A 26,291-nucleotide genomic window follows, 5' to 3' on the forward strand; every position below is an offset into this window, starting at 1 on the left:
CTGTGCCTAGAAAGCAGCTCTCCTGGACGTTTTCCACTTGCCCCGTGCTTTAGAGATCCAGGTCCAGGTGGTTTTTTATTTGTCCCCCTGCTTTACCTGGGCAAACCCACTGCTTACCGCTGAATCAAAACAAACATCAATCCTCAGAAAAGCCGAATTACGTTTGTTCTGATTCAGTGGTAAACTGCAGGTTTTCCAGTGGGAAAACAGTGTGACAAGCGGAAGTGTGGATGAGCGGTAAACCTTCAACTTATATTTCACAGTTTGGAGCTTCAGTTGACATTCTTCTTTACAGGCTTGCAGACACATGTCAGCAAATAAACAAACAGTTCCTTTCTGATTAGCTTAATTCGGAGGGTTTGACATAGCCACAGATATATACATACAAAATTTGGGATGTGGGGAGAAGGTTGTAGTTGTATCTTACTGGAGGTGCACGTCCAGGATTTTGCTAAGTGTAACACAAAACTGTAAAAGTTTAGCTGAGGGAAATGCCTTCCTCCCACTGGCCTGCTTGTCCAATCAGGAACCAGCCCTGCATCTCCCTCATTTCTGACAACTATTTAGCAACTGAGCTCAGCTAAAGTTTCCAAAAAAGTTAGAATAACTTCCTCTCTCCAAGACCTCAATTTTTGCACAGCCTGGTCCTTGAAATTAGATCCCTTCAAGAGACCTGGAAAACGTTTGCTCAGCAAAATCCTCCTGTTTTTCCAAAGGCTCTGTCTCAGGAATTTAAAGCACACTTTTAAAAAACACAGAGACACCCACCACTTGAGGAGGGGGGAGAATTCCTTTCCCTCTCTCCCTCCCCTCCTTACAGAAAGAATGGAAGAAAGTTCTAGCCCTCCTGCTTCTCCTGTGGACAGCCTGGGGACCAGTGAAGAGGAGCTGGAGAGGCAGCCAAAGAGGCTGGGAAGGAAGAGGAGATACAGCAAAAAATCCAGCGAAGATGGAAGCCCAAACCCAGGCAAGCGGGGGAAGAAGTCCAGCCCCAGCGCACAGTCCTACGAGGAGCTCCAAAGCCAGCGGATCCTTGCCAATGTCCGAGAGAGGCAGAGGACTCAGTCCCTCAATGAAGCTTTTGCAGCCTTGAGGAAAATCATTCCCACCCTGCCTTCCGACAAACTCAGTAAAATCCAGACTCTCAAGCTTGCTGCCAGGTACATAGACTTCCTCTACCAGGTCCTGCAGAGCGATGAGATGGACAATAAGATGACCAGCTGCAGCTATGTGGCTCACGAGCGGCTCAGCTACGCCTTTTCTGTGTGGAGGATGGAAGGAGCCTGGTCAATGTCTGCCTCACACTAGCCAACATCAGGGTAAAACCAAGGATGACTGCCAAAGTGGTATGTGGCTCATTCTTTTCACTCTGGGCAAAGCTTGTAGGCTTGGGTGGCATGCCGTACTTTGGAAATATTTGGGGAGGTGGGGATGGCAAATGAGTAATGCAGCAAATGTGTTGGATGGAGATGTGGAGTCATGATCCCAGCTGGAATGATTTGATAGCCTTTAGGCATGTTGCTATTTGCCTAGCCTAGATTTATTGTCTGTAAGTCTGTAAGCTGGGAATGACAGGGCTTTCACATGGCAAAATCCATAAAGAACTCTCCTTGTGTGATACTATCCTGCAGGCTAGGAAGGCTACTTATTTTTGTGTGTGGTTAAAGCTTAGTCCCAAGATAGGTTCAACAATTCAAAAACCAATTACTGCATGGGAATAATTTGCTTCTGATCCTAATAGGATCTTAAAACAAAGTAAAAGAAAACTCATTTTCAATCATAACATCCCTCGGATGGCCCTCCAGAGTCATGTCCAAGTCACTTTTCATTTGTTTTGCATCTTATATGAGAGAACTGTGATATTTGCCATACCAGATAAAAACGTCTATGCACAGAGCGATGGAATGCAGCTGTTATTCAAAAGGTTTGGTTCCAGAAGGAGTGGCAAAACTGTGTGGTCCTCATTCTGAACTTTGCAGGTCTGCATTTGTTACAAAGGATTTTAAAAGTGGGGGAAGAGATTGTGAGGCGCTGGTGCTTCTTTAAACAACCAACTCCATTCTGGTCGTAGCACAATTTTGTAGCTTAAACAGATGTTCAGTATTTGTTTTGCTGGGCTGTGCCCCCCCCCCCCGCACTGCATATTCAAAGTAAACACAGAACCAGCCTTTTTTGCCAGCTTCTGGTTCAGTTCGCTTCTCTTGACCACAACTTAATGTCACTTACTTGAAGATCTGGCTCCTAGTCCAGCCTGCTGCCTTAAATGCAGCCCCCAAGGCTCATTCAACCCCCCCCCCTTGATCTATTACAAGACAAAATAATCCTTTCTTATTTCATTTTTTTCCAGGGGTAGAATATTTTAGGCATTTTGAGAGACAGAGAGAGAGAGAGAGAGATGAACATTATCTGAGCACTTCATAACTTGACATTGTTTCAGAACAATGTGAACACTTTCCCTCAGCTATGTAAATCACAACTTTATTTTATATGTCCTAATGCACACATGAAATATGTAAAAGGCTTTGTACATTGTGGGCACCCAATGAAACACCAATGGACAACAATAGCAAAGCTATTTTGCAGAAAATACTATAAAGATACAAATGCAGACTGTAAACCTGTAATGACACGTATAATTTGTAGAGTGCAGAAAATGTGGGGAAAGATACATTCATTATTTTAAGACAACAATATTTTTAGGTTTCCTGCTTATAAGTAAGATTATAAGATTTACAGGTAAAGACCAGAATGCAACTGGCAGCCTACGATCTCAACTCAGGCCATCACAGGCATCAGTCATTACAGAGAAAATTTTAAAATGCACCATTTTAAACCGTTTTGGAAATGAATGTTCATGCTTTATTTGTATTTAGAAGAAAAAATGAATAAATTTCTTTAAACCGACTTGTTCATTAAATATACAAGTGGATGCATAAGTAATAATTAAGAGAAACTATGTCTCCACCTCATTGCCCTGGGTACTTTATATCATAAAAAGTATACATTAATTAGGACTAGTTTTGTGTGGCTTTGCTTTAGTATCAGCTGCAAAGTTACATGTAAAAAATGAAACAAAATCCATTGGCTTCCCATTTATAAATATGACTTGTAAAGCCTAAGTAAGGAGGGCCGGGGGGTGGGGGGGGTGTCTTCCCGCTTTGTGGGAATATTCTGCTGCTTTTGCCCAAAGCAGATGTAAAATGTCTCAGACACATAGTTTGCTAGAGTTTAGATTCTGCTTTAATTATTCAGTCATAGAAACAATAAATTCACTATGTCTGCAATTACTTAGCAGTTCTTTGGCTACAATCCACAACTTTTTACTCTGAAGAAGTCCTATTAAATCTAACTTTGCTAGTCCAGAGGAAGTAAATTATAGAAGCCTTCATTTGTTAATCTCCTCTATGCCATTCTTTAGACATGTCCATTTGAAAACATGTTAAGAGACAGAATGTGTATTTCATTTTCACATTTTAAAAACTGTTTTTGGATTATAAAATTAACATGTTTCCCTGAGTATAAAAATACCAAAAGTGAAGTCACAGTATGGGACTTCTGTAAGTAACGCATCATGCCTCAGATAATAATTATTCTTTTCCAAACATTCTTTTCAGAAGCATTTTTACATATACTCACTTCTAGCTTGTGGCATTTGTAGAGAAATTTAAATTTTGAGTATTATTCAAACCTAATTTATGGTCTGAACAAATAAAATGAGCACAAATGATCAGGACAGAGAGTGATAAGCTAGAATTCCACCTCACAATACTATCTGGGACTTGGCACACAGAGAGAGGGATTCTTAGCCATTGTAGCTTTTACATTAATACAAATTACCTTCTAGAGGCCCTGCCATGTTTCAGAAGCAATGTAAGAGCTTTTTGGTGGAACAAGAATGTGCAGGTCAATGCTAAAGAAGTCAGGGGATGCAGTGCTTATAACAGTTTCTAGATATTATGTAGCAACACAATAACTGTTATTTTAGCTTATTATTCTTAAATATTACTTTTAATAATATGTTGTTCTTTGCTCCAGACCCAGATTATGACAAAACAGGGCACTTGTATAAAAAAGAAATAAAGCAAATGAGAATGGAAGCCCCACACATTTGTAGAAATCAAACATGGAAAGGCCAAACTAGAATTCTTCTGTAGGAATATATGCTCCAATTATACTATGTAATTACCCTATCTATTTTCATGTTATCAACACAAAAGGTACTTCTGGAAGGGGGCATAATTTGCAAATGGGTCATTAAGATATTGCAAACTGGTCGTTGACGATGGTTGTGGTGGGGATTTCCCCCAGAAGGGATGAATCCAGATTAAATTGCAGGGACAGAGCAGGGACAGGTTGGCATCATCATGTGAATGCTGCCCCCCTCCCCCCCCCCAAAAAAACCCACCTGCATATATGAGAAGCATCCATCCCACAAGAAGCACCCATTTGGAAGCTCCCAAATGTTGGTGTCTAATGAATTTCTGTTATAACTGATATACATTCTTACTGTACAGTGGTACCTCAGGTTACATACGCTTCAGGTTACATACGCTTCAGGTTACAGACTCTGCTAACCCAGAAATAGTGCTTCAGGTTAAAAACTTTGCTTCAGGATGAGAACAGAAATCGTGTTCCGGTGGCACGGCAGCAGCAGGAGGCCCCATTAGCTAAAGTGGTGCTTCAGGTTAAGAACAGTTTCAGGTTAAGTACGGACCTCCGGAACGAATTAAGTACTTAACCTGAGGTACCACTGTATTTCTTTCAGATGGCACATTAATGTCTGATATGTGCAGATTGGCTCACTGTACATCTGAAGTTAATTGATACCACCGGACTTGTTCCTTTAGCTTGCACATTCTCATACTGTGAATCTTCTCTTCACTTAATGTAGAACAGGTTTAGCAGATCAGTGTGCCTCTTACTCCTTGTCCTGTAAAATGTGAGTGAAAATTGACATGACGGAAGATGGGCGAATGCACCATTTGAAGCAGGGGGAATTATGTGGTTTGCAGTGTGAGAACAATAACTGGGCATTGTTAAAAGCTCTCCTTGTGGGTACTCTGAAGTTGTGCATTTTGCTGCATTAATTCTTAAGAAGAAGTCTCTTGGATCAGGCCAGGGGCCCACCCTCTTCTCACAGTGCCCAACCAGATTTCCATGGGGAAAGCCCGAAGGCAAAAGCCCTCTCCTCAGCTGGGATTCAGAGGCCTTCACACCTAATAGATACCTAATAGTTGCCCATCCAAGTTAAAAGCTGAGATGAAAGGAGAAAGTCCCAAAATAAAATACGCAATTTGGAAACTAAGGTACAGCCTTCAGATGTCTTCTATAAGTCTGATAGATGTTTATTTCTTGGACATCTGATGGGATGGCGTTCCATGGGGTGAGCATGACTACCAAGAAGGCCCTCTGAATGGTTCCCTGTAATCTCCCTTCTCTCAATGCCCCCCCCCCCCGGTTGGATTTAATTAGAACTGTGGATGCCAGTAGAAGAGAGAAGAAAATTCAACACTAGCATTAGAATATGCCAAAAATACGCCCATCCTTTTTCTGTTGCCCAGGTTATTTTTTGCATTTTTGGTAAAAGGTAAAGGTAAAGGTACCCCTGACCATTAGGTCCAGTCTTGACTGACTCTGGAGTTGCGATGCTCATCTCGCTTTATTGGCCGAGGGAGCCGGCGTACAGCTTCCGGGTCATGTGGCCAGCAGGACTAAGCCGCTTCTGGCGAACCAGAGCAGCGCACGGAAACGCCGTTTACCTTCCCGCCAGTGTGGTACCTATTTATCTACTTGCACTTTTGACGTGCTTACAAACTGCTAGGTTGGCAGGAGCAGGGACTGAGCAACAGGAGCTCACCCCGTCGCGGGGATTCGAACCTCCGACCTTCTGATCGGCAAGTCCTAGGCTCTGTGGTTTAACCCACAGTGCCACCCGCGTCCCAATTTGGAAACTAGTACAAAGCAAAATCTTGGTAAGATCCAATAGGTTAGCCGATGCCGATGGGTCCCATTCACACCCCACCATGATTCAAAATAGTAAACAAAGTTATTTGTCCGAACAATCAGTCTCTTGAGAAAAATACACTAAAGTAAATCTGAGGATTGATCCAGCCGGGGTTTCTCTGTCTCATAGATGTCAACACAAAACCCAGAGAAGTCTTTTAAAAACCGAACTGTGATAAGTGGGTTGGTAATGATGAGGAAGGGGTACCACTTAGCTTCAAAACTGCCACCTGCTGAGTACTGCAAAAGTATTCCATTATCACACATTTCCCCACATTGCCATGCTATTCAAGGAAGCTTTTAGGATAACATAGCCAACTTGAGTAGTTGAACTGCATTTTTGCAAATCTGAATTTTGCAAATCACCAGTCCATCACCCCAAACCCCCTCTGTTTTCCCCTCTGTTTCCTAGTCTTTACTGCTATGTAAGAGAATCAATAACACTTCACAATTTTAAGAGGATTTATTTATATTGCACAGATACATTTAATTCCTGAGGATTTAAATAGAAGAGTTCAGCACTCATTTAAAATCAGTGACACATAACCCAGTACATAGTTACTTGCGAGTAAGTTACACTGAACTCTATAAAACTTACTTTTAACCAAAAATGTATAGGGCCGTGTTTAACATTAACACAATCTTGTTGTTTTGCTAAGTGTGGATGCTGTTAAAATGAGGACATGTTGAAGAATAAAGGGAGTAAGGCTAAAACAGTACTGTTATTTACATGCTAGGTTAACTACACAGCACTATGTGGATTTTGAGTATCCTTCAGCGCAGGCATTCCCATTTGAAATCTCAGTTAATAATTGTGGAGGAGTCAACTAGTTTCTTCATGGGTTATATTGGTGCTGAGCAAAAGGTAATCTCCATGTTTGTTCAATATACTAATATTTTAAGTTTATAAATAATTTTAATATACAATTAACAAAATATTGTTGATCTATAGTCTTCATGCCTTGTATGCAGAGGGGGCTTTGGGGAAATGCCGGACAGAGTCTATAACCGATATCTAAAAATATATTCTGTTCCTCCCCCACCCAGCTTATCTTTAAGAAAATCTTTCATAAATCCATTAATTTAGTTCATGCAGTTATATTTTAAAAATATTCATGGACTGATTAGTTCATATAATTATATATTTATAAACTTCTAAAATGAAATTTTCTGAATAAGTATTAACAAACACTAGTATGCATTACATCATTACCTACTTCAATATCTATTTAAGTTTCTAAACAATTAATAAACTAAGTTAGATATTCTTGGCTTGAAATAGTGTACGTGAAGTTCTGTTTCTTCAGATATGAACAGACTTTTGCTTTAATGACTCAGGGCATCATCTCCACAAAGTTAAGGATGTTCAACTTATTGCAACTGAAATCAATAAGTATTATGGATTTCCAGTCTGGATTGCACCTAGGCATTTTTGAATTGGGGTGCAAAGAAAAGGGGTGCCTAGAAATCTCTTGAGCAAGAAATGTTAGGCTCACTTACTTTTCTCAGTCACGTCTTAAAGTAAATGGAACCATTTCCCTCCCTGTTGAAAGGGAAGAGCTACGCATGTTCACTTCTCATAACGTTATAAAAGAAGAAGATGCTTCATGATTTTCTGCCAATACAAACAATTATTTTCTGATTAGATGGAAAACTTTTTACACAACAATAAATGGTCTTTTGGATTTGTTTAGAATTCTATTTTTAGTCATTCGTTCATGAGATTTACACACACACACACACACACACACACTTTATTATTATTATTTCAAACATTTTCACAATACCTTTTTAATCAGATAATTACATTGTTTCATAAGTTGACTTCCCACCCTCGCCTCCTCGGTGTTTGTATTCAAACCTTTTCTGATCTATTATACCTTTATCTATTACAAAAAGTTTCTCTATTATAGTTATTTTGTCATTTTTCTTCCGCTGTTTTTTTCTCAAATCCTGCCTGCAATTTCATTTGACTGTAATATTTTTTAAAATAGTCTGCAAATGGCCTCCATTCTTCTATAAATTTTGCATTTCTGCATAGTCCATTACTTTCAGAAGCCCCTCCTCCTTCATCGGAACCGTCTCTCCTTTCCATTTCTGTGCATAATATTCTAGCTGCTCTTGTCACATACACGCATAATTTAGTCATCTTCTATAGAACCTCCATCCCTATTATACCTATAAGGAAAGCTTCTGGTCTTTTGGGAACAGCCCATATAAAGATGTGCTTCATTTCATCATATATCATTTCCCAAAAGCATTTTGCTTTTTCACGTGTCCACCACATATGGAAGAATGACTCACCTATCTGCTCATATTTCCAACATTTACTTGACACACTTTTGTACGTCTTAGCCAGGTTATTTGATGTTAAATACTACCTGTACATCATTTTAAGATAGTTTTCTTTAAGTGTATAACAAGCAGTAAATTTTATATCATTTCCCCATAACTTCTCCCAAGAAGCCATATCAATAAGTCTTTAGCCCATTATATCATTGTTGACTTAACCATTTCATCTTTATTCTAGTGATTTTAGAAATTTTAGAAATCAGTTTTTCATTACTCTCAAGCAACCCCATTTTTAAGTCAGATCTTTTTTCCATAAAACCATTTAACACATCCTTCTTAAGTAGCTCATTTACTTGATGATACTGAAACCAACTTGATACCAGGTCTTGAATTTCTTCTAATTTTTAAAAGTTTTTACCCATGTTCTGTGTAACTTAATATATCTCTATACGGTCCTCAAGAATTGAAAATAATTTATTCCAAATGATTTAATTTGGGGGCATATCCACACTGAAAGAAAAAAGTTTGTGTGCTGGGTTTTACTCTGGAAACTCATACAATAACTTCAATGGATATGAAAGTCTTAATATTTGAAAATCTGAACTTGAAGGCACAACATTACCAAATAGGCAGAAGTGGGTACTGGCCTATGGACCCCACAGCTTTTAGGGGCCCCATGACAAAATAATATCGATTTGATCTTGAAAGAATATTACAATCAAGTTTACTTCATTCAATGTTATCCCACATGGTTTTTAAAACAAAAACAAAAATCCTTGTAAAAGCACTAGTCCAGATTCATAGCCATGGGTATCAACATCTGTGATTTCCACTAGTTCTCAACTAGCAGTTCCTTATATCCTAAAATGTTATGGGATTCAGTGGCGTAGCGTGGGGGGTGCAGGGGGGGCCGGCCGCACCGGGCGCAACATCTGGGGGTTAGGGTTAGTGGGCGCAAATCCACAGGTTAGGGGGCGCAAATCCACGGGTTAGGGGGTGCAAATCCACGGGTTAGGGGGTGCAAATTACTTGCCTTGCCCCGGGTGCTGACAACCCACGCTACGCCACTGATGGGATTATGATGTCTTCTTTATGCAGGAATATTTTACCAGCGATTGAACTATTTCCCAAAGTGTCTTCAATTCCCACTGCGCTAAAGCCATGCCAGCAAATCTGAACAGATAAATCCCAGTATTTTGTAGAAGGCATTCCCTCAAGTCAATAATAGTAGGTCGGGACTTGATCCTCCTCCAGCTGGCATGAGTAGGAGTTTTGTCATTTGTAAATGACTTTTGTTTGCTCCGCCTAAACACAGCGAGAGGGGAAGGAGTCCCAGGGAACCCAAAGGGAAGCTTCACAGGCACTTAGGATTGTGCTGCAAGGAGTTTGTGCAGCAAACCATGTTGAGCTGTCAACTAATCGTTCCAAACAATTGCTTTTAAGCCTGTCTCTAGCTGTTTGTAGTATATGCTTGTAATTCACTTTGAGAATGGCAATGCAACAACAAGTGATCGTATTTGGCATAGGTTGACCAGGCTAGCCAGGAGCTCTGCTTCCGAGGGTCTTGGAACAGAACCTGATTGTATTTTACACAAATAGAATCTGGAATAACTTTTGGATAATAAAATGATTTTCACCATCTTCCAAGAGCCTATTATATTATTGTAGGCAATTGATTTGCACGGGGATATATTCCCCACCTCCTTTCTCTTCACTTGCCCCGGCTCTTTTAGCACAGAAAATGGAATGGGAAATGTTAATTTAATGGTGGTTTACTGGAGAAATGGAAGGGTTTAGCATTGCTATTAAGGGTGAAATCACACAAAAGCTTGTTTTTAAAACTTGCCATTGCAGGAAACAACTGCAGAGACAGTTGCCTCCAGTCTGGCTTTAGTCACATGCACCAAAATGTGGAGAGGCACATTTGAATGTAAAACTGAACAGTAATGCAGAGAGACTGGGTGTTATTCACATTCAGATGTACATGAATGTACCTCCAGTTTATGCCTCTGGGTCCTCATGGGAGCCAGGGGGCCACAGTACACATTAAGAAGTATTATGGATTAATGAACAGCAAAACAAAAATATCTGCATAAAATTGAGCAGCATTTTTTCCACAAATATTGGCCCATGTAAATGAACAGCTCTATTGTGAATTGGAACATCAAAAAGCAAAAATTGTAGGCTATGCTGAGATGAGCAGTAATTTTCAGATAATACAGTACAAGCCATTTGGACTGGATTTTGAGTCAAAGAAGTTGCAAAAGACTGAAACTTAGACAGTTGTAAAAATTATGGAACAGGACAGAGAAATCATACTTTGGAAATGTATAAATTACTTGCAAATAATACAGTGGTACCTTGGGTTAAGTACTTAATTCGTTCCGGAGGTCCGTTCTTAACCTGAAGCACCACTTTAGCTAATGGGACCTCCTGCTGCTGCCGTGCCGCCAGAGCCCGATTTCTGTTCTTATCCTGAAGCAACGTTCTTAACCTGAAGCATTATTTCTGGGTTAGCGGAGTGTGTAACTTGAAGCGTATGTAACCCGAGGTACCACTGTATATGAATTACTTGAGGGGGGAATTCTCATTTTAAGATTTGTATTAGGTACAATACATCAACAGAAACACAGCTTTCTTTGAAATCCACACATCTTCAAATTTTGCAATGCAGTTCTGCAACCAAATATGTGAATAAAAATGTGTATATTACGGGAAATTATGCACAAAATGTGAAAATAGCTTTCAAAATGTGTTATGCTAGAGAAAATTGCATTAAAAATGTGTGTATCGTGAGAAATGCACACTAAAATGCTAAATAATTTTCATTGCTTAAAAAAGTTAGCAAACTGATGCAGAAATGTGACAACACGCACAGCAAAATCACAGTGCCATTCTGTAACAAGTCACAATATACCTAGAAACAAGTTTAACAAAATTCAGCAATCCCTTTTGCTTATAACATTACAAGATAATAACATTTCAGCAAACAATAAAACAAAATCACACTCCTCAGTTGCAACAAATGAATAATTCTGAACAACCAAGTCACTTGCAAAAATACAATACATGAAATGCCAGATACACACACCAAGAAAGATAAAAACTTAGCAGCTAAGACTTCATCTTTCCTTCCTTGTCCTGAGGGACTTGTCCACCCACAGGAAACAAGGAAAGCTCTTAAGAGAAAGGGGGGAAGAAACAATTAGCATAGTCTGATTTATCATCTATGATGTCCATAACTTTGGCTGGATTTTTCGTTCATTTTGAATAATTTAACTGTTCCTTCTACTCACGCAATCCAACTCTCCCTGTTTGCCAGGGATACACCCGATTTCCTGGAATCTGTCCCAGCAGTAAATAATTGTCCATTTTTTATCACTATTGTTGCTTTTGGGGATTGCCTTGTTTATAAAAGTTATAAAAGCTCAACTTCTTCCTTGGGGTCTCTAGAAAATGTTGGAGTGAGGGAGATGCATTTTGCCTCTGACATGCAGGTAAACACCCCCCCCCCCCAAAAAAAAAGTTTAGGTAGCATAGCATGCAGGCTCTCGTTTCACAAGCTGCTAAAGCTCCATTTGCCCTTTTGACAACAGACAACTCTGGTATGATGCTCTAGTGTCACTTTTAGCAAAACCTTCTTGCCTTTCAAGCCAGTGTTGGATAAGTGATTACTAAGCATACAGAATACAGAACAGAGCCTTCTGAAATCGGTAACGAAGAAATTAGGGAGGTCTCAGGTACTAATACAGTGGTACCTCGGGTTAAGTACTTAATTTGTTCCGGAGGTCCGTACATAACCTGAAACTGTTCTTAACCTGAAGCACCACTTTAGCTAATGGGGCCTCCTGCTGCTGTCACACCGCCAGAGCACAATTTCTGTTCACATCCTGAAGCAAAGTTCTTAACCTGAAGCACTATTTCTGGGTTAGCGGATTCTGTAACCTGAAGCGTATGTAACCTGAGGTACCACTGTATTGGTATTATGATAGGTATGTTCAGTGCTTTTTTCTTAAAAAAATGTTTAGGGGTACTCTCATTTTGATTCAAGAAAATCACTATTTTATAGTTCAAATCAGGAAAAATAAATACAGTAAATGGACAGAAGTACAAAGATTCACAAAATGTTTAGGGGTATGTGTACCCCTGCGTAGCAACCAGAAAAGAAGCACTGGGTATGTTAGAGGGGTCTCCCTAGTATGTGAAATCTTAGGGGCTACGTGCAACTACTACTGTTAATATAATTGCCTGTGGTTGCCAACAGAAATTAATTATATTGTACTCAGAAGAGCTGTTGAGTTAGAGAAGAGATTGGCAGTTGCACAGCCTCCATTTCAAGCTGCAGGGCCGCCACTATTTCTGCTCAACATGTTCATTTCACATACAGAAAGTAAATATTGTCTCCTTCTCTGAAATAGTATCCTTTGCCTCAAAACCAGAAATAGGGAACCGGTGGCCTTTCAGATGTTGCTAGACTCCAACTCCCATCATCCCCAACAGCCTAACCAATGGGAGTTGTAGTCCAGCAACTTCTAGAGGGCCCCAGGCTCCCCACCACAACTCTAAATGATTCTGTATATCTTTAACACTTGGAATTATATTCCTGAGACTGAGAGAAAGTCAGTACATTTTACTCTTCCAGTATTTTATCTGTCATGCCATTGGGGACATGTTGGCACCTACTGAAGACCCTCCTCTTTCAACAAAACTTTTAAGTCTTGAAAAGCTTTTCTGGGGAGTAAAGGACCTTTCTGAACAATATGAGGGGGGCGGCTGATGGAGGAGCAACCTACCCAAAATTGGGCTTGGATCCTAAAATAAGAGAGCTTCAATAAAAATAGCCTTGCCATTTCGCTTCCCTTCCTCCCCCTGCTCAGCATTGCCTATGCCTCTATCCCATATTGTTCAACGGCTCAGGTGTCCTGACTCTTGGCTGGCTGCACAAACCCGGAGCATGCTGTCCTGGTATTAGAACGTTTTGGAAGGAAAGGGCTCTCAAGTTGGGCTTTCCTCAGTTGACTGTGGGAGGCCTGTATGCACCTCTGTTTGGGCTCACTGTACTATTTGCTTGCAGCTCAATCTAACATACCACCATTCCCAGAGCTACGTGGGGCTACCTTTGAAGGTGACCCGGAAACTACAACTAAGCCAGAACGCGGCAGCTAGACTGGTGACTGGGAGCAGCCGCCAAGACCACATAACACCGGTCTTGAAAGACCTACACTGGCTCCCAGTACGTTTCTGAGCACCATTCAAAGTGTTGGTGCTGACCTTTAAAGCCCTAACGGCCTCGGTCTACTATACCTGAAGGAGCATTGTTCAGCCGGGACACTGAGGTCCAGCTCTGAGGGCCTTCTGGCGGTTCCCTCACTGCGAGAGGCCAAGTTACAGGGAACCAGGCAGAGGGCCTTCTCGGTAGTGGCGCCTTCCCTGTGGAACACCCTCCCACCAGATGTCAAAGAGAACAACAACTACCAGGCTTTTAGAAGACATCTGAAGGCAGCCCTGTTTCGGGAAGCTTTTAATGTTTGATGTATTATAGTATTTTAATATTCTTTTGGAAGCCGCCCAGAGTGGCTGGGGAAGCCCAGCCAGATGGGCGGGGTATAAATAAGAAATTATTATTATTATTATTATTATTATTATTATTATTATTATTATTAATTATTTTTTATTATTATTATTTCGGAATTTAATTATACCAGCTTATTATTTTTACAGTAGTTGTGCTACCTTTTACCCATGTCTACAAAAGAAGACCTCCCCCACCAACCCAAGAGTTCTCTGCTAGTATGATTACACCCCCCACCCCACCCCAGACACACTTTGTGTAAAACAGATGCATAAATATAGGGTGGGGGACGATGACACCTGGCTTACTAGCAGTACATGTGAAAAGGATCTAGGGCTCCTGGTGAACCACAAGCTTAACACGAGTCAACAGTGTGATGCAGAAGCAAAAGAAAGCTAATGCTATTCTAGGCTGCATCAACAGAAATCTAGTGTCCAGATCAAGGGAAGTAATAGCCCCACTCTCTTCTGCCTTGGTCACACATCCACACATGGAATATTGTGTCCAATTCTGGGCACCACAATTTAAGAAGGATATTGACAAGCTGCAACGTGTGCAGAGGAGGGCAACCTAGATGATCAAGGTCTGGAAACCAAGCCTTATGAGGAGCACATGAAGGAGCTGGGTATATTTAGCCTGGAAAAGAGGAGACTGAGAGGAGATATGATTGCAATTTTAAAATATCTTAAGGGCTGTCACAACGAAGATGGAGCAAGCTTGTTTTCTCCTGCTCTGGAGGGTAGGACGTGAACCAATGGCTCCAAGTTACAAGAAAGGAGATTCCGACTAAACATATGGAAACACTTTCGGACAGCAAGAGCTGTTTGACAGTGAAGCAGTCTCCTTCAGGAAGTTTTGGTCTCTCCTTCCTTGTAGGTTTTTAAGCAGAGGTGGGAGGGCCATCTGTCATGGATGCCTTAGCTGAGATCCCTGCATTGCGGGGGGTTGGACTAGATGACCACTTGGGTTCCTTCCAACTCTAAGATTCTATGATCATCCCATGAGTTATATGGTAAATCACAGAATTTTCAAATTATCATTTCTTAAATTTGTGTACCAGCCTTCATCCGAAGGTCTCAGGGCAGTTCACAGCATACAAATATAAAATGAAAACACTAAATACCTAATAAGAACAAAAGCAAAACAAACCCATACCTCCCCCATTGCTAGGATTTTAAAGACTTAAAAATTATATAGTCCAGCTCCATCTGAAGAGGAAGGATACTTTATTCTAACATCCACTGACACCACTTCTCACAAGAAATGTTTTTTGTTTTGTTTCCCTGGTGGGTGTCGGCTGAAGAATGTAATAATGGGTCAGATGAAGGGCCCATTTATTCTGGCATCCTGCTTTTCACAAAAGCCTCTGTGAGCCCCAAAAGCCTATCCTCCCAAGAGGCTTCCTCCTCTGAACATGAGGGTTCCATGCACCATCAGGCCAGTAGCCAGTGGCAGATTCAGCCTCCATTCATTTGTCATTTGTAAGCCAGTGGCTGCCCATTATATCCTGTAGCAGTGAGTTCCATAGTTCGTAATTCTCCCTCAGCTTTGGTTGCCAGACCTGGAGATTCAAGTAATGACAAGTGTAGCACAAAGACATAAAAGAGAGTCCCATGGACTGCAAGAAGATCAAACCTATCCATTCTGAAGGAAATCAGCCCTGAGTGCTCACGGGAAGGACAGATCCTGAAGCTGAGGCTCCAATACTTTGGCCACCTCATGAGAAGAGAAGACTCCCTGGAAAAGACCCTGATGTTGGGAAAGATGGAGGGCACAAGAAGAAGGGGACGACAGAGGACGAGATGGTGGGACAGTGTTCTCGAAGCTACCAGCATGTGTTTGACCAAACTGTGGGAGGCAGTGGAAGTCAGGAGTGCCTGGCATGTTCTGGTCCATGGGGTCACGAAGAGTCGGACACAACTAAATGACTAAACAACAACAACAATATCAATGTTTTTGGATGATGCCACAGCCTTTGGCTAGTGCAATAAGGTTTATGATAATGATGAATAACACAGAAGCCTCACTCCCTCTCATTCCCAATCTCAGCTGCTCCAAAACACACACTCACAGGGTTTCAAAGGATGCTAGCTACTTCAATGGGTTGCAGATAAAAGCTTTCTTATAGGCAAGGATGTTCTAGTGGGATAATTCATTAAGCAGAGCATTTCTTTCACTGGGATTCTCATAATCAATGAACATACAAAACGCCACCACTATTCTTATTTTATTTTCACAGTGTTTCAGAAATGCTGTGGACTCACAATCCAAAAGGCCTTGCCATTTTACCTTTGCTCACACCTGGTGGCTCTTTCCTGGCACTGCTCAGCCACTCTAGGGCCCTGGTCCTGCTTAGCTGAAGGCAGCAAGGCTGGTCCCACCTTGGAAGGAGCTGGAGGGCGGCAGCAGCTGAGCCCACCCACCAAGGGATCAGGTCTCACATGGCTTCCCTGCCTCACTGTTTTGAGAAAGGTATCAAAAGATACTGGTTAGAACAGAAGAATGTCCTTTCTCCTTTCATTCAAGTCTGGCAGGGGTCCTGAGCAGCCCAATGTCAGTGCCCCATCACTTCCTTTCACCAAATAAAATATTCCAGCAAACATTTAAAATTCACATCCCAAAGAATATTCTAATTCATTTGCTATTTTGTCAGCTGCGTGACCCTGGGGCAGGAGTTTCTAAAGACCTGCGTGTGCTGTTAGCTGAAATTTCACTGTACTTGGAAAGACTGCAGTCATCTTTGATCTGCTGGAGTGTGTAGGACGTCAGGGGATGCACTTTCTGAGTGTGTGCAAAAGCAACAAATTAGCTGATAGAAAATGGAATCTGAAAAGTGGAAATTGGAACAGAGCATGTAAGGTTTTCATTATACAATTCTATTTGAATTTTTGCTCATTGCTATTCAGGGAAGGGCCACACACTATATGATTGGTAATAATAGGGTTTTATCTAATGAGGCTTTCTGACTTTGGAAGAAATGCTTTGAACAATTCACTCTGCTAATAAAAGCATAACAGTATATGTGCAATCTCCAGTTTGGCCCTTAAAAGCGTTTCATAGTGGAAGAGAAGAAGCAACATGGGAGGATATGGGAGGATATGGGAGGAGCCTAATTGCCCAATATTGTGCAAGGGCTTCAGAAGAAAATAAAACAACCCTTTGAAGGAGAGCTTTAAATGTCAGAGTAAACCTACACTGGCTCAAAGAGTCAATTGATTTTCTTCTTCTGAAGCCCTTCTCTCTCATTAGTGGTGTTCATACGTGACACACAAAACATGCAAGAGCAACCCCTCAAGCATCATGCGCTGCCTCTCCTCTGTTTTCACAGTTGCCACAGTCTGGACCATTCTAAAATCAAAAGACTTTCAACAGCATTTCAAGACGCCCCTTTGGATGAAGAGGAGCTCCATAATCTAAGATATGAAGAGCTTGCATACTTCTTGTAATCCACCAAGTCTTAAAATCAGTTTGTGATCTTCTAGAACAAAATACGTCAGACACAAGACAATCATCTCATAGGATTTTAAAGTGAAAATAGTTTCAGGCAGATGCAAACCTTAATGTAAGTTTCTTCAGACATCAATTTTGCAAGAAAGGAATTTCAAACTTCCTTGTCTCTTGAGAGTCTAAAGCCTCATTCCTCACAACCTGATTATGTTGTTTTTAATTGTCTCTTTGTGGGAATGTTAGGGACGCGGGTGGCGCTGTGGGTTAAACCACAGTGCGTAGGACTTGCCAATCAGAAGGTCAGCGGTTCGAATCCCCGCGACAGGGTGAGCTCCTGTTGCTCGGTCCCTGCTCCTGCCAACCTAGCAGTTCGAAAGCACGTCAAAGTTCAAGTAGATAAATAGGTACCACTCCAGCGGGAAGGTAAACAGTGTTTCCGTGCGCTGCTCTGGTTCGCCAGAAGCAGCTTAGACATGCTGGCCACATGACCCAGAAGCTGTACGCCAGCTCCCTCGGCCAACAAAGCGAGATGAGCGCCGCAACCCCAGAGTCGGTCACGCCTGGACTTAATGGTGAGGGGTCCCTTTACCCTTTACCTTGTGGGAATGTTAAGGATAGTAGGAAAGATATATTGAAAAAGTATTATCCTCCCTTCACTCACGCTAGTAAGTGACGAAGCAGAGCAGATTCCCCTCAATATAGCAGGAAGCTAGTTTGCAGATTCATTTGAATCTCTTAATTAAGATTTTTCCTGGTGTCCCCTTTCAATCCCTCTTAAAAGAATAAAGATCCAAGAGTCTTTCTGAGTAAAGTAACAAAATGTTTACTCACATTTCAGTTCACAATTTGATCCCTGAAAGGCAGGCTTTACTTGATAGCTACACAAAGAAACAGTTCATCTCATATGGAGATTGAGCCCACGGGCTGCTGGCTGAGAGCCAGCAGACAGCAACATTACATTTAGATAACAAAATGGCTGCAGGAGAGCAGAATGGCAGCAAAAGAACAGTAACAAGACAATAGAAAGACAAAAGCAAACTGGATGAGAGAAAATGGCTGCGTGACTCGGCCTTTTTGTGGAGTCAGCCAGAGCCATGCCCATCTCCCAGGTCACATGCAGGGGGCGGATGCTCCAGACCAGTGGAAGAGGACGTTACACTGACTGGATGTCCCCCTGCCTGTGCCCACGCTAGGGAAATAAGGAACGCACCAATGGATTACATCTCACACTCTTTAAGTTATACTCTTGGTTTAATATCAATTAGTTTTACATTCTATACTTTCTCATATTTTGTATGCAGGCTCTACAATTCTATGATTCTAAGTTGCTAAGTGGTCCAGAAGGAAAGGCCACTGAGAGGTCCAGCAGAACCAACAGGAACAAGCTCTTTGTTACTTCAGTTCCACCATGTGGTCAGAGTCTGTCAGGGACTGGCAGGGCTCTGATGTGTGGGTGGCAGAGGCAAGGGCACCAGCAATTTATGGGGTTTGGTGCCACCTGCCAGGCTGTGCCAGGGCAAGGGGGAGAGGAAGAGTCTGAGCAGTCAGAGGCAGAAGAAGGGGCACAGGATGTGTCAGAAGCAGAGAACAAGGCTGTTCAGGTGGGAAGAGGGAAGAGGAGTGATGACTTCCAGGCAGAAGTATCGGGTTGGGTGCATGCACTCCGTCAGACGAGGGTACATCAGCCGGGGAGAACGGTGTGGTCCCACTGTTGCTTCAGTTGCTCCCCAGGGACAAACCTGGAAAAGGGAAGGCCAGCTAAGTGGGCACTAGAAGCATTTGCGTGTGTGGATCCAGGACACCTTGGGAGCTGTTGTGTTTGTCGGCAAAGAATTAACTATTGGCTATTTGCCTTCATTGGCTGGGTGGGCGCAGGACAGAGTCAGAAAGAGCATCTCCTCCAAGTGTCCCTGTTTTCCAGGGACAGTTCCAGAACTATGAAAGCCACCCTGGCTTCCGACTGGATTCCAGAATGTCCATATTTCCCCCGCCAGCACTGCCAGCGCTGCCAAGCTCAGCAGGGAGGACGAGCCAGCGCTTGTCCTGAGCGGTGGCAGCAGTGGCAGTGATGGCTGTGAGGGACCCCCTGGCCTCCCCATGGCTGCCGCTGCCAGGCTCCTCCCTGGGGCTGCTGGAGAGCCGAGGAGGAGGAGGAGGAGAGGCTGGGGCTGCTGAGGCCCATTGAGGCAGGAAGAAAGAGGGCAAGGAGTCTTGATTGTAAAAAATAATGGTTTGCATTTCCATGTCTAATTTTGCCTCTTTCTAAAATTAATTTATTGGGGGGGGGTTGATAAATATACCAAAGAATAAATAACATTTAACCACCCATAAGTAGCCTTAGTTACTTCACAAGATTAGCACTATTTCATTTCTTTGCCAATATATAAATAGATTTGAAAGCATTCATAGAAGGACCGTGGATTAAAAGTGAATGACATTCCAAAGTTGGAGCAGCAGTGACTTACCCTCTTACAGCAGCTGTTTCTGGTGAAAAATCTGTTGAGTTAGTTCTGTATTGCTGTTTTGCTGTATGGCAGCCGTGTGCCCGTTCTCAAGAAAGCATGTCTTTATTTTGTAGTTATCTACATTCAAATTGCAGTACATTGTTGGTGGGAAAATATCAAATGTGTGAAAAATCTGAAGAGAGATTTCGCTTAATCAAGCTTCAGTTCAGCAATAAAAAAAAAGTATGTTAGGGCACTAACAAACTGCCTGGTCTTGTACCTTTTGTAAAATATTTCACGGAGCTGTAACAGAGAGAGGAAACAGAAGGGAGCGATGCTATTTCACTTGGTCTCAGGCTGCATCTTAACTCTGCAGGCCTTAAGAAAGGTGTGGACTTCCTTTCCACAAACACAAGCCCAAAGCCTCTTCTACATTTTCAGGTGGATTTTATTTAACAAAAACTATACACTGCTACTAGGAGATCTCTATGTGGTTTGAAATAAAGTCTTAAAACATGGTTTAAAATACTAATAAAAACCAAGATTAAAATTAATGTACATAATGCATTTAAAAAATCAAAAAGGTAAAATAAAATCAGTAATTTTAAGACTTAAACTTACTAAATCTGCTCATCAATATTATATGTTACCATTAAATGCCTGGATATGCTTGTCGAACAAAAAAAAAAGTTCCGGGGAACAAGTTAAGGTGGTGGTGTGGGTGTGTTTAATCATTTTTATTTACTGTATTTTTTGCACCATAACACTCACTTTTTTCCTCCTAAAAAGTAAGAGGAAATGTCTGTGCGTGTTATGGAGGGAATGCCTATGGGTGGCATGCCTACGGATTTTCCTCCTCTAAAAACTACGTGCGTGTTATGGTCGGGTGCGTGTTATAGAGCGAAAAATACGGTAGTTTTAACTATCTGCAGGCCTATGGCCAGGTGAACTTTAAAATATTAGGAGGCTGCCTTACAGACCCTCCCATATTACAGGATTACCCAGTGTCCTATTTTCCAGGGACAGTCCCAGATTTACAGAAGCCGTCCTGGTTTCTGATCTGATCCCAGAATGTCCCACTTTTTCTTAGGAAGTCCCTGTTTTCATTGGAACAATATTCGAAGATATGGTATAGGGCTGCCATATGTCCGGATTTTCCTGGACATTACTGAGGCGGAATTGATGCCTGGGAGGAATATCCGAAAGGCACTACTTTGTTCTGGATGTCAGGCAAGTTAATCAGAAAAAATATAGCTCAACAACTTTTGGGGTGTCCTGGTTTTTACTTTTTGAAATATTTTTCTTCTTTTTCGGCGATCACTCGTAGCCGAGTAAGATTGTCTTCCATAAACACAGTTTTAACAGTAAGTCCGTAAGTGACTGTGGAGGCCAGTTCTGGATCCACAAATCCTTCCACAGTGGGGACATTAGTTTCCGGGCGGGAGTTGATCACGGTGTGGATTTGCCAAGCGTGCCATCCTTAGCAAGTTTCTCCCTTGCGCCCTGAGTTTGAACATCTTCAAAGCCCATGACACCTTTGGTAAAGGCTGTTCTCCAACTGGAGCGCTCACAGGCCAGTGTTTCCCAGTTGTCAGTGTTTATACTACATTTTTAAAGATTTGCCTTGAGAGAGTCTTTGAACCTCTGTTGTTGACCACCAGCATTATGCTTTCCATTTTTAAGTTTGGAATAGAGCAGTTGCTTTGGCAGACGATCATCCGGCATCTGCACAACATGACCAGTCCAACAAAGTTGATGTTGAAGAATCATTGCTTCAACACTGGTGATCTTTGCTTCTTCCAGTACACTGATATTAGTTTGCCTGTCTTCCCAAGTGATGTGTAAAATTTTTCAGAGACACCGTTGATGGAATCTTTCGAGGAGTTGGAGATGGCGTTTATAAGTGGTCCATGTTTCACAAGCATATAGTAAGGTTGGTAGTACAATAGATTTGTAAACAAGCATTTTGGTTTCCCTGCGAATGTCCTGGTCCTCAAACACTCTGCACTTCAATCGGGAGAAAGCCGCACTCACAGAGCTCAGGCGATGCTGGATTTCGGCACCAGTGTTGGCCCTTGTGGAAAGATAACTGCCTAGGTAGGAGAAGTGATCGACATTTTCCAATGTTACACCACTGAGTTGGATTTGTGGCGCTGCAGAGGGGTTATTTTGTACTTGCTGGTGCAGCACTTTGGTTTTTTGTATGTTGAGTGATAGGCCAAGCTTTTTGTAAGTATTCAAAGATAATATGCAAAGACAGTATGGTAGGACGTCCCTATTTTCATCAGAGAAGTGTATAGCCTTATGCCAACTAAGTCCATTGGTCCATCTAGCTCAGTATTGTTTAGAGTGACTGGCATCAGCTCTGCAGGGTTTCAGACATGAGTCTCTCTTGGCTGAGCCTGGGGGTCTTCTGGGACCCCCCATGCAAGTCCTGGAATATGGCCAACTAGGCCTACTTGTTGCTGGTGGGAAGCAGGAACAAGAGAAACAGTGTGATGAATTTTACATTTTGCTTTAAAATACCCAGCAGAGTCTTTACACACAAAAATGTATATTTTACATCACTTTTTATAATTTCTTAAATCTTCTTTAAAGCAGCCAGCCCAAGCATCAGACATCAACACTGATCCATTTAAGCTTAGAATAAAAGGAGAGCTTTTCTGAGCACATGGGATACAGATTGCAGAACTGATTATAGTTTGGGATGTGTGTGTGTGTGTGTTTTCTTTTTGCTGATGCCTTTTGCAATAGTTGCATCTGTATTTGAGCTCACTGCTCTGCATAGGCACTGCCAAGCTTTGAAGATCTTCAAAGTACTGCAGGGCTGAATGCCAAGCCCTGGCTTTTCTGCAGAATGTCACTGTAATTAGATAAATAATATCTGAGATGCGGGGGTGGGGTGGGGATCTGAGTGGGGAAGGAGCCGGAATGGAAGCTTTCCTTTGTGGGAGGAAGTGATTGTACATATTTACCATTGAGCTGAGTCAGTCCGGCCCTGCCCTTAAAAGGAGGTTTCATGTCATGTCTGAAAGGCTTATGCACTAATAAATTATCCTCCCAGGATGGGCAGAGCTGCGTGTGCATTCCAGGATTCCATGCAACTAGGGACAGGAGTGCAGAATGTGGACCAGGCACCCAATCCAGCCTCTTTAGACTCTCTGACGGCATGGGCAGCAATGCCAGGAGAAAAAAGTCTGTGGGTGGCCAACCAGAATTCCCAGTATGTGAGGATGGACAGGAATTCAGGGTCCTTTGGTGGCAGCGGCTCCTCCTCCTTGACTTGTCATGTGAACAGCAGAGACAAGGGGTTCAGCTGCCTTTATGAGTGAAGCACATGCACACACGAGGCTTACCTGACTCCCCTTCCCACCTGTCGCACTTGCAAGTCTTTCCTCGGGAAAAGTGCCCCTCCCACTTGAAAGAGGAGCAATTTAGGATGGAAACCCACGTAAATTATGCCATTCAAGAATACGATAGTTGCTGTGATTTGCATCAGCTTTTTTCTAGTTTTGCCCAAAGTTGTTGAACTTTTTTTTTTCAAGATCTCAAAAAAAGGAGGAAATTTTAAGGAAATTTGCCAAAATCTACACTTCCAAAATGGCGCCTGCCATATGTTTGGAATTTCCCAGATGTTTAAGCGATTTCTGCCCGGAAATAGCAACTCTACTACTACAGGGAGCAGAATTCTGCTTTTCTGGTCTAATAATTTAGATCTCCTTGGGATAGAGAGCCAGCATGGTGTAGTGGTTAGAGTGTCAGACTAGGAGCTGGGAGACCAAGGTTCGAATCTCTGCTTAGCTGTGAAGCTCCCTGGGTGACCTTGGACCAGTCACTTCCTCTCAGCTTAACCTACTTCACAGGGTTATTGTGGGGATTAAATGAGGAAGGGAAGAAGCATGCAAACCACCTTGAGCTTGTTGGAGAAGGTGGGATATACATGCAAGAAGCAACACAGGCTGTAGGGCGGGGGGGGGCAGCCTGGTGGCCTCTAGAAGCTGCTCAGCTGCACCTCCCATCCTCGTTGGCCACCGGTCATGCTGGCTGGGACTGATGGGAGCTGGAGTCCAACAGCAAGCACAGGTTCCTTAGCCCTGCTTCAGGATTTGCCTGATGAGGAACTGCATAGCCTGGCTCAGATTAATGAGCTCCCCCAAATATGAGATCCGTGCACTGAGATGCTTCCTGCTGATGAGGACACAAATCTGGTTTGCGTTCTGAATTTGCAAGCTGCCAGCAGACAGCAGAAAACAGAAATCCTGTTAAGCATTATGCAAGTGATTACAGGATTACCCAGTACCAAGTTGTGCAGAATTTGTGCAATCTCACGGAATCCCTGCAAACTCAAATGCCTATGTGGATTATTTATTTTATTTAGAAGCATTTAGAACCTGCTCTTGGGTGAGAAAGGCTCCAAGAGCAGCTTATATGCAGTCAATTGAAACAAGGCGGTCCCTGGCTGCACATTTACAATCTTTAAAAAAAGGGCAGAAAAGGACAGAGGGACTGAGAGGGACTAAGAAAAAAGCAAACAGAAAAAGTATTACAGATGATGATGATCTTCATCATTAGCATGATTATATATTTTATATTATTATATCAATCAAAATAACTTTACTGTACTAGCCAATTACCATGACAAATCTGAATCAAAATAGATAGAAGCAAAAGGGGTACCCTGTTCTATCATCTGTCCAGGACGGAGGAGGGAATAGCTTGAAAACACAGCTCAGTAAAAGCAAATCTTAGTCTGGCTGCCGATTCGACAGGTAACTGGCTCTAAAATGGACCATTTTTAGACGGGGGGAACCAAGGAGATCATTTAAAGGATTTGATCAGTTGCCGATCACGTAGTGATTCTGTCCAGTGGCGCCAATCCCTTAACTGGTGTTTGTCTGTGGATATAATCACCTCTAGTTTATGGAAAGAATAAGCGTTCAAATAACATTGGTTATTTAATGATAAATTAAGGTAAGATGGGGAATATGGAGGAGGAATGATTTTGAGGAAATGTGGAATATATTTGTAGAATTTGAACTGTTAAAACAGAAAAGGGTTAAACCATCGCAAGAGGAGTTGAAATTTTGAGAGACTGGATAGTTACGATGGATAGTGGTCTCGGGGCGGGGTGCACATTTATAGTTTTATTTCTACTTGTGTTATTATTACTTTGTTTAAAATAATAATAAAAAATAGAATAAAAAGAGTCAAGTCCAGTACAGACTCCCAGTGGGGGGAGAGGGTTAAGCAGGTAATTTCCTCTGCCTCCCAGAGTTCCTTAACTTTGATTTTTATTTTTATTTAAAAAGATCAGTAGGTGTAGATACAGTGGTACCTCAGATTAGGAACTTAATTCATTCCAGAGGTTCATTCTTAACCTGAAACAGTTCTTAACCTGAGGCATGCCTTCGCTAATGGGGCTCCTGCTGCCACTGCCGCGCGATTTCCGTTCTTATCCTAGGGCAAAGTTCTTAACCTGGAACAACCACTTCCTGGTTAGCGGAGTCTGTAACCCGAAGTGTCTGTAACCCGAGGTACCACTGTACTTTCTTATACTTCCTAATTTTCATTGAAATACTCTGGTGTCCCTTTCTGGCTCGTCTCCATATTTCTTTTTTGTGTGACTGATGCAGTTTGGAGGGAAGCGGTGCTATTAGTCGCATGTCTTCTCTGTGACAAGTGTGTTAATGCAATTCTAACAGCATTTCCCTTCCCCCTTTTGTAGGCACAACCGTGTCCTACTGTTGAATTGTGACCTTAGGAAGGAAAGGAGGAACCAGAGAACACAACACTGGGATGCATCCAACAGTAATATATTTTTCTTTCTTTTCCCTAGACTGTCCACTTCTGGAGACTGGAGTGGAGCTGAAATGCATCCACGTTTGTAGCTTGTGAAACCTTAACAACCTCAAGAGAACTGGTCTAAAGGAACCACTTGATTTCGCGCTCCCCTCCTGCAGAGCATTTAGAGAGACCAGAAACGCAGCACCAAAGCTAATGGGTTTGAAATGTTGCAACATCTCTCCCCAAGAGACAAAACTAAAACACAAAGAGGCTATTCAACTTTGTGTTTACTTGCTGGAGCTTGTGTGTGTGTGTGTGTGTGTGTGAGAGAGAGAGAGAGAGAGAGAGAGAGAGAGAGAGAGACCATGTGTGTTTTACATTTTTTTTAAAAAAAATCAGGAACACATTAATGAGGAATCCATTGATTTGGATTTCAAATTATCTCTGTATTTTTGTGTGAATAGTTTAATTAAAATCATGTTGTATAAAGTAATGTCAAAAACTGGACCAAGGCTCTTTAGAAAAGCAAACTTCCTAAATTCTGCACATTTCTTTTTCATCAAGGAAGCCTGGAATACACCTTTTTTCTCTTTTTGCATCCTTATTGTTTTGCTTTAACCGGCCTCTTCCTTATTGTTTATTGTTTGTTTTATTTATTGAGAAATCTTTAAACAAAAGACTGCAAAGGACCTGGTTTGTGTATAATGCTTCTCCAGCTCAAAAAAATTAAAAGAAAATGATGCAGTTAA

At 42.0% G+C, this 26,291-nt stretch overlaps 1 protein-coding gene across 1 annotated transcript; it reads left to right on the forward strand.

The window, feature by feature from the left end:
- The first annotated feature begins 606 nt into the window (after nucleotides 1-606).
- Nucleotides 607-26,291, forward strand: TWIST2 (twist family bHLH transcription factor 2). Its single transcript, XM_083475444.1, has 2 exons — nucleotides 607-1,346; nucleotides 25,595-26,291. The coding sequence occupies exon 1, from the start codon at nucleotides 826-828 to the stop codon at nucleotides 1,306-1,308; it is 483 nt and encodes a 160-aa protein (XP_083331570.1). The 5' UTR covers nucleotides 607-825; the 3' UTR covers nucleotides 1,309-1,346; nucleotides 25,595-26,291.

This window comes from Podarcis liolepis (assembly GCF_965112155.1).
Source record: "Podarcis liolepis genome assembly, chromosome: 1".
Taxonomy (NCBI): Eukaryota; Metazoa; Chordata; class Lepidosauria; order Squamata; family Lacertidae; genus Podarcis; species Podarcis liolepis.

Excerpts from the sequence above, each read along its gene's own strand:
- TWIST2 (XM_083475444.1), top strand. The coding sequence starts at position 826 with ATGGAAGAAAGTTCTAGCCCTCCTGCTTCTCCTGTGGACAGCCTGGGG.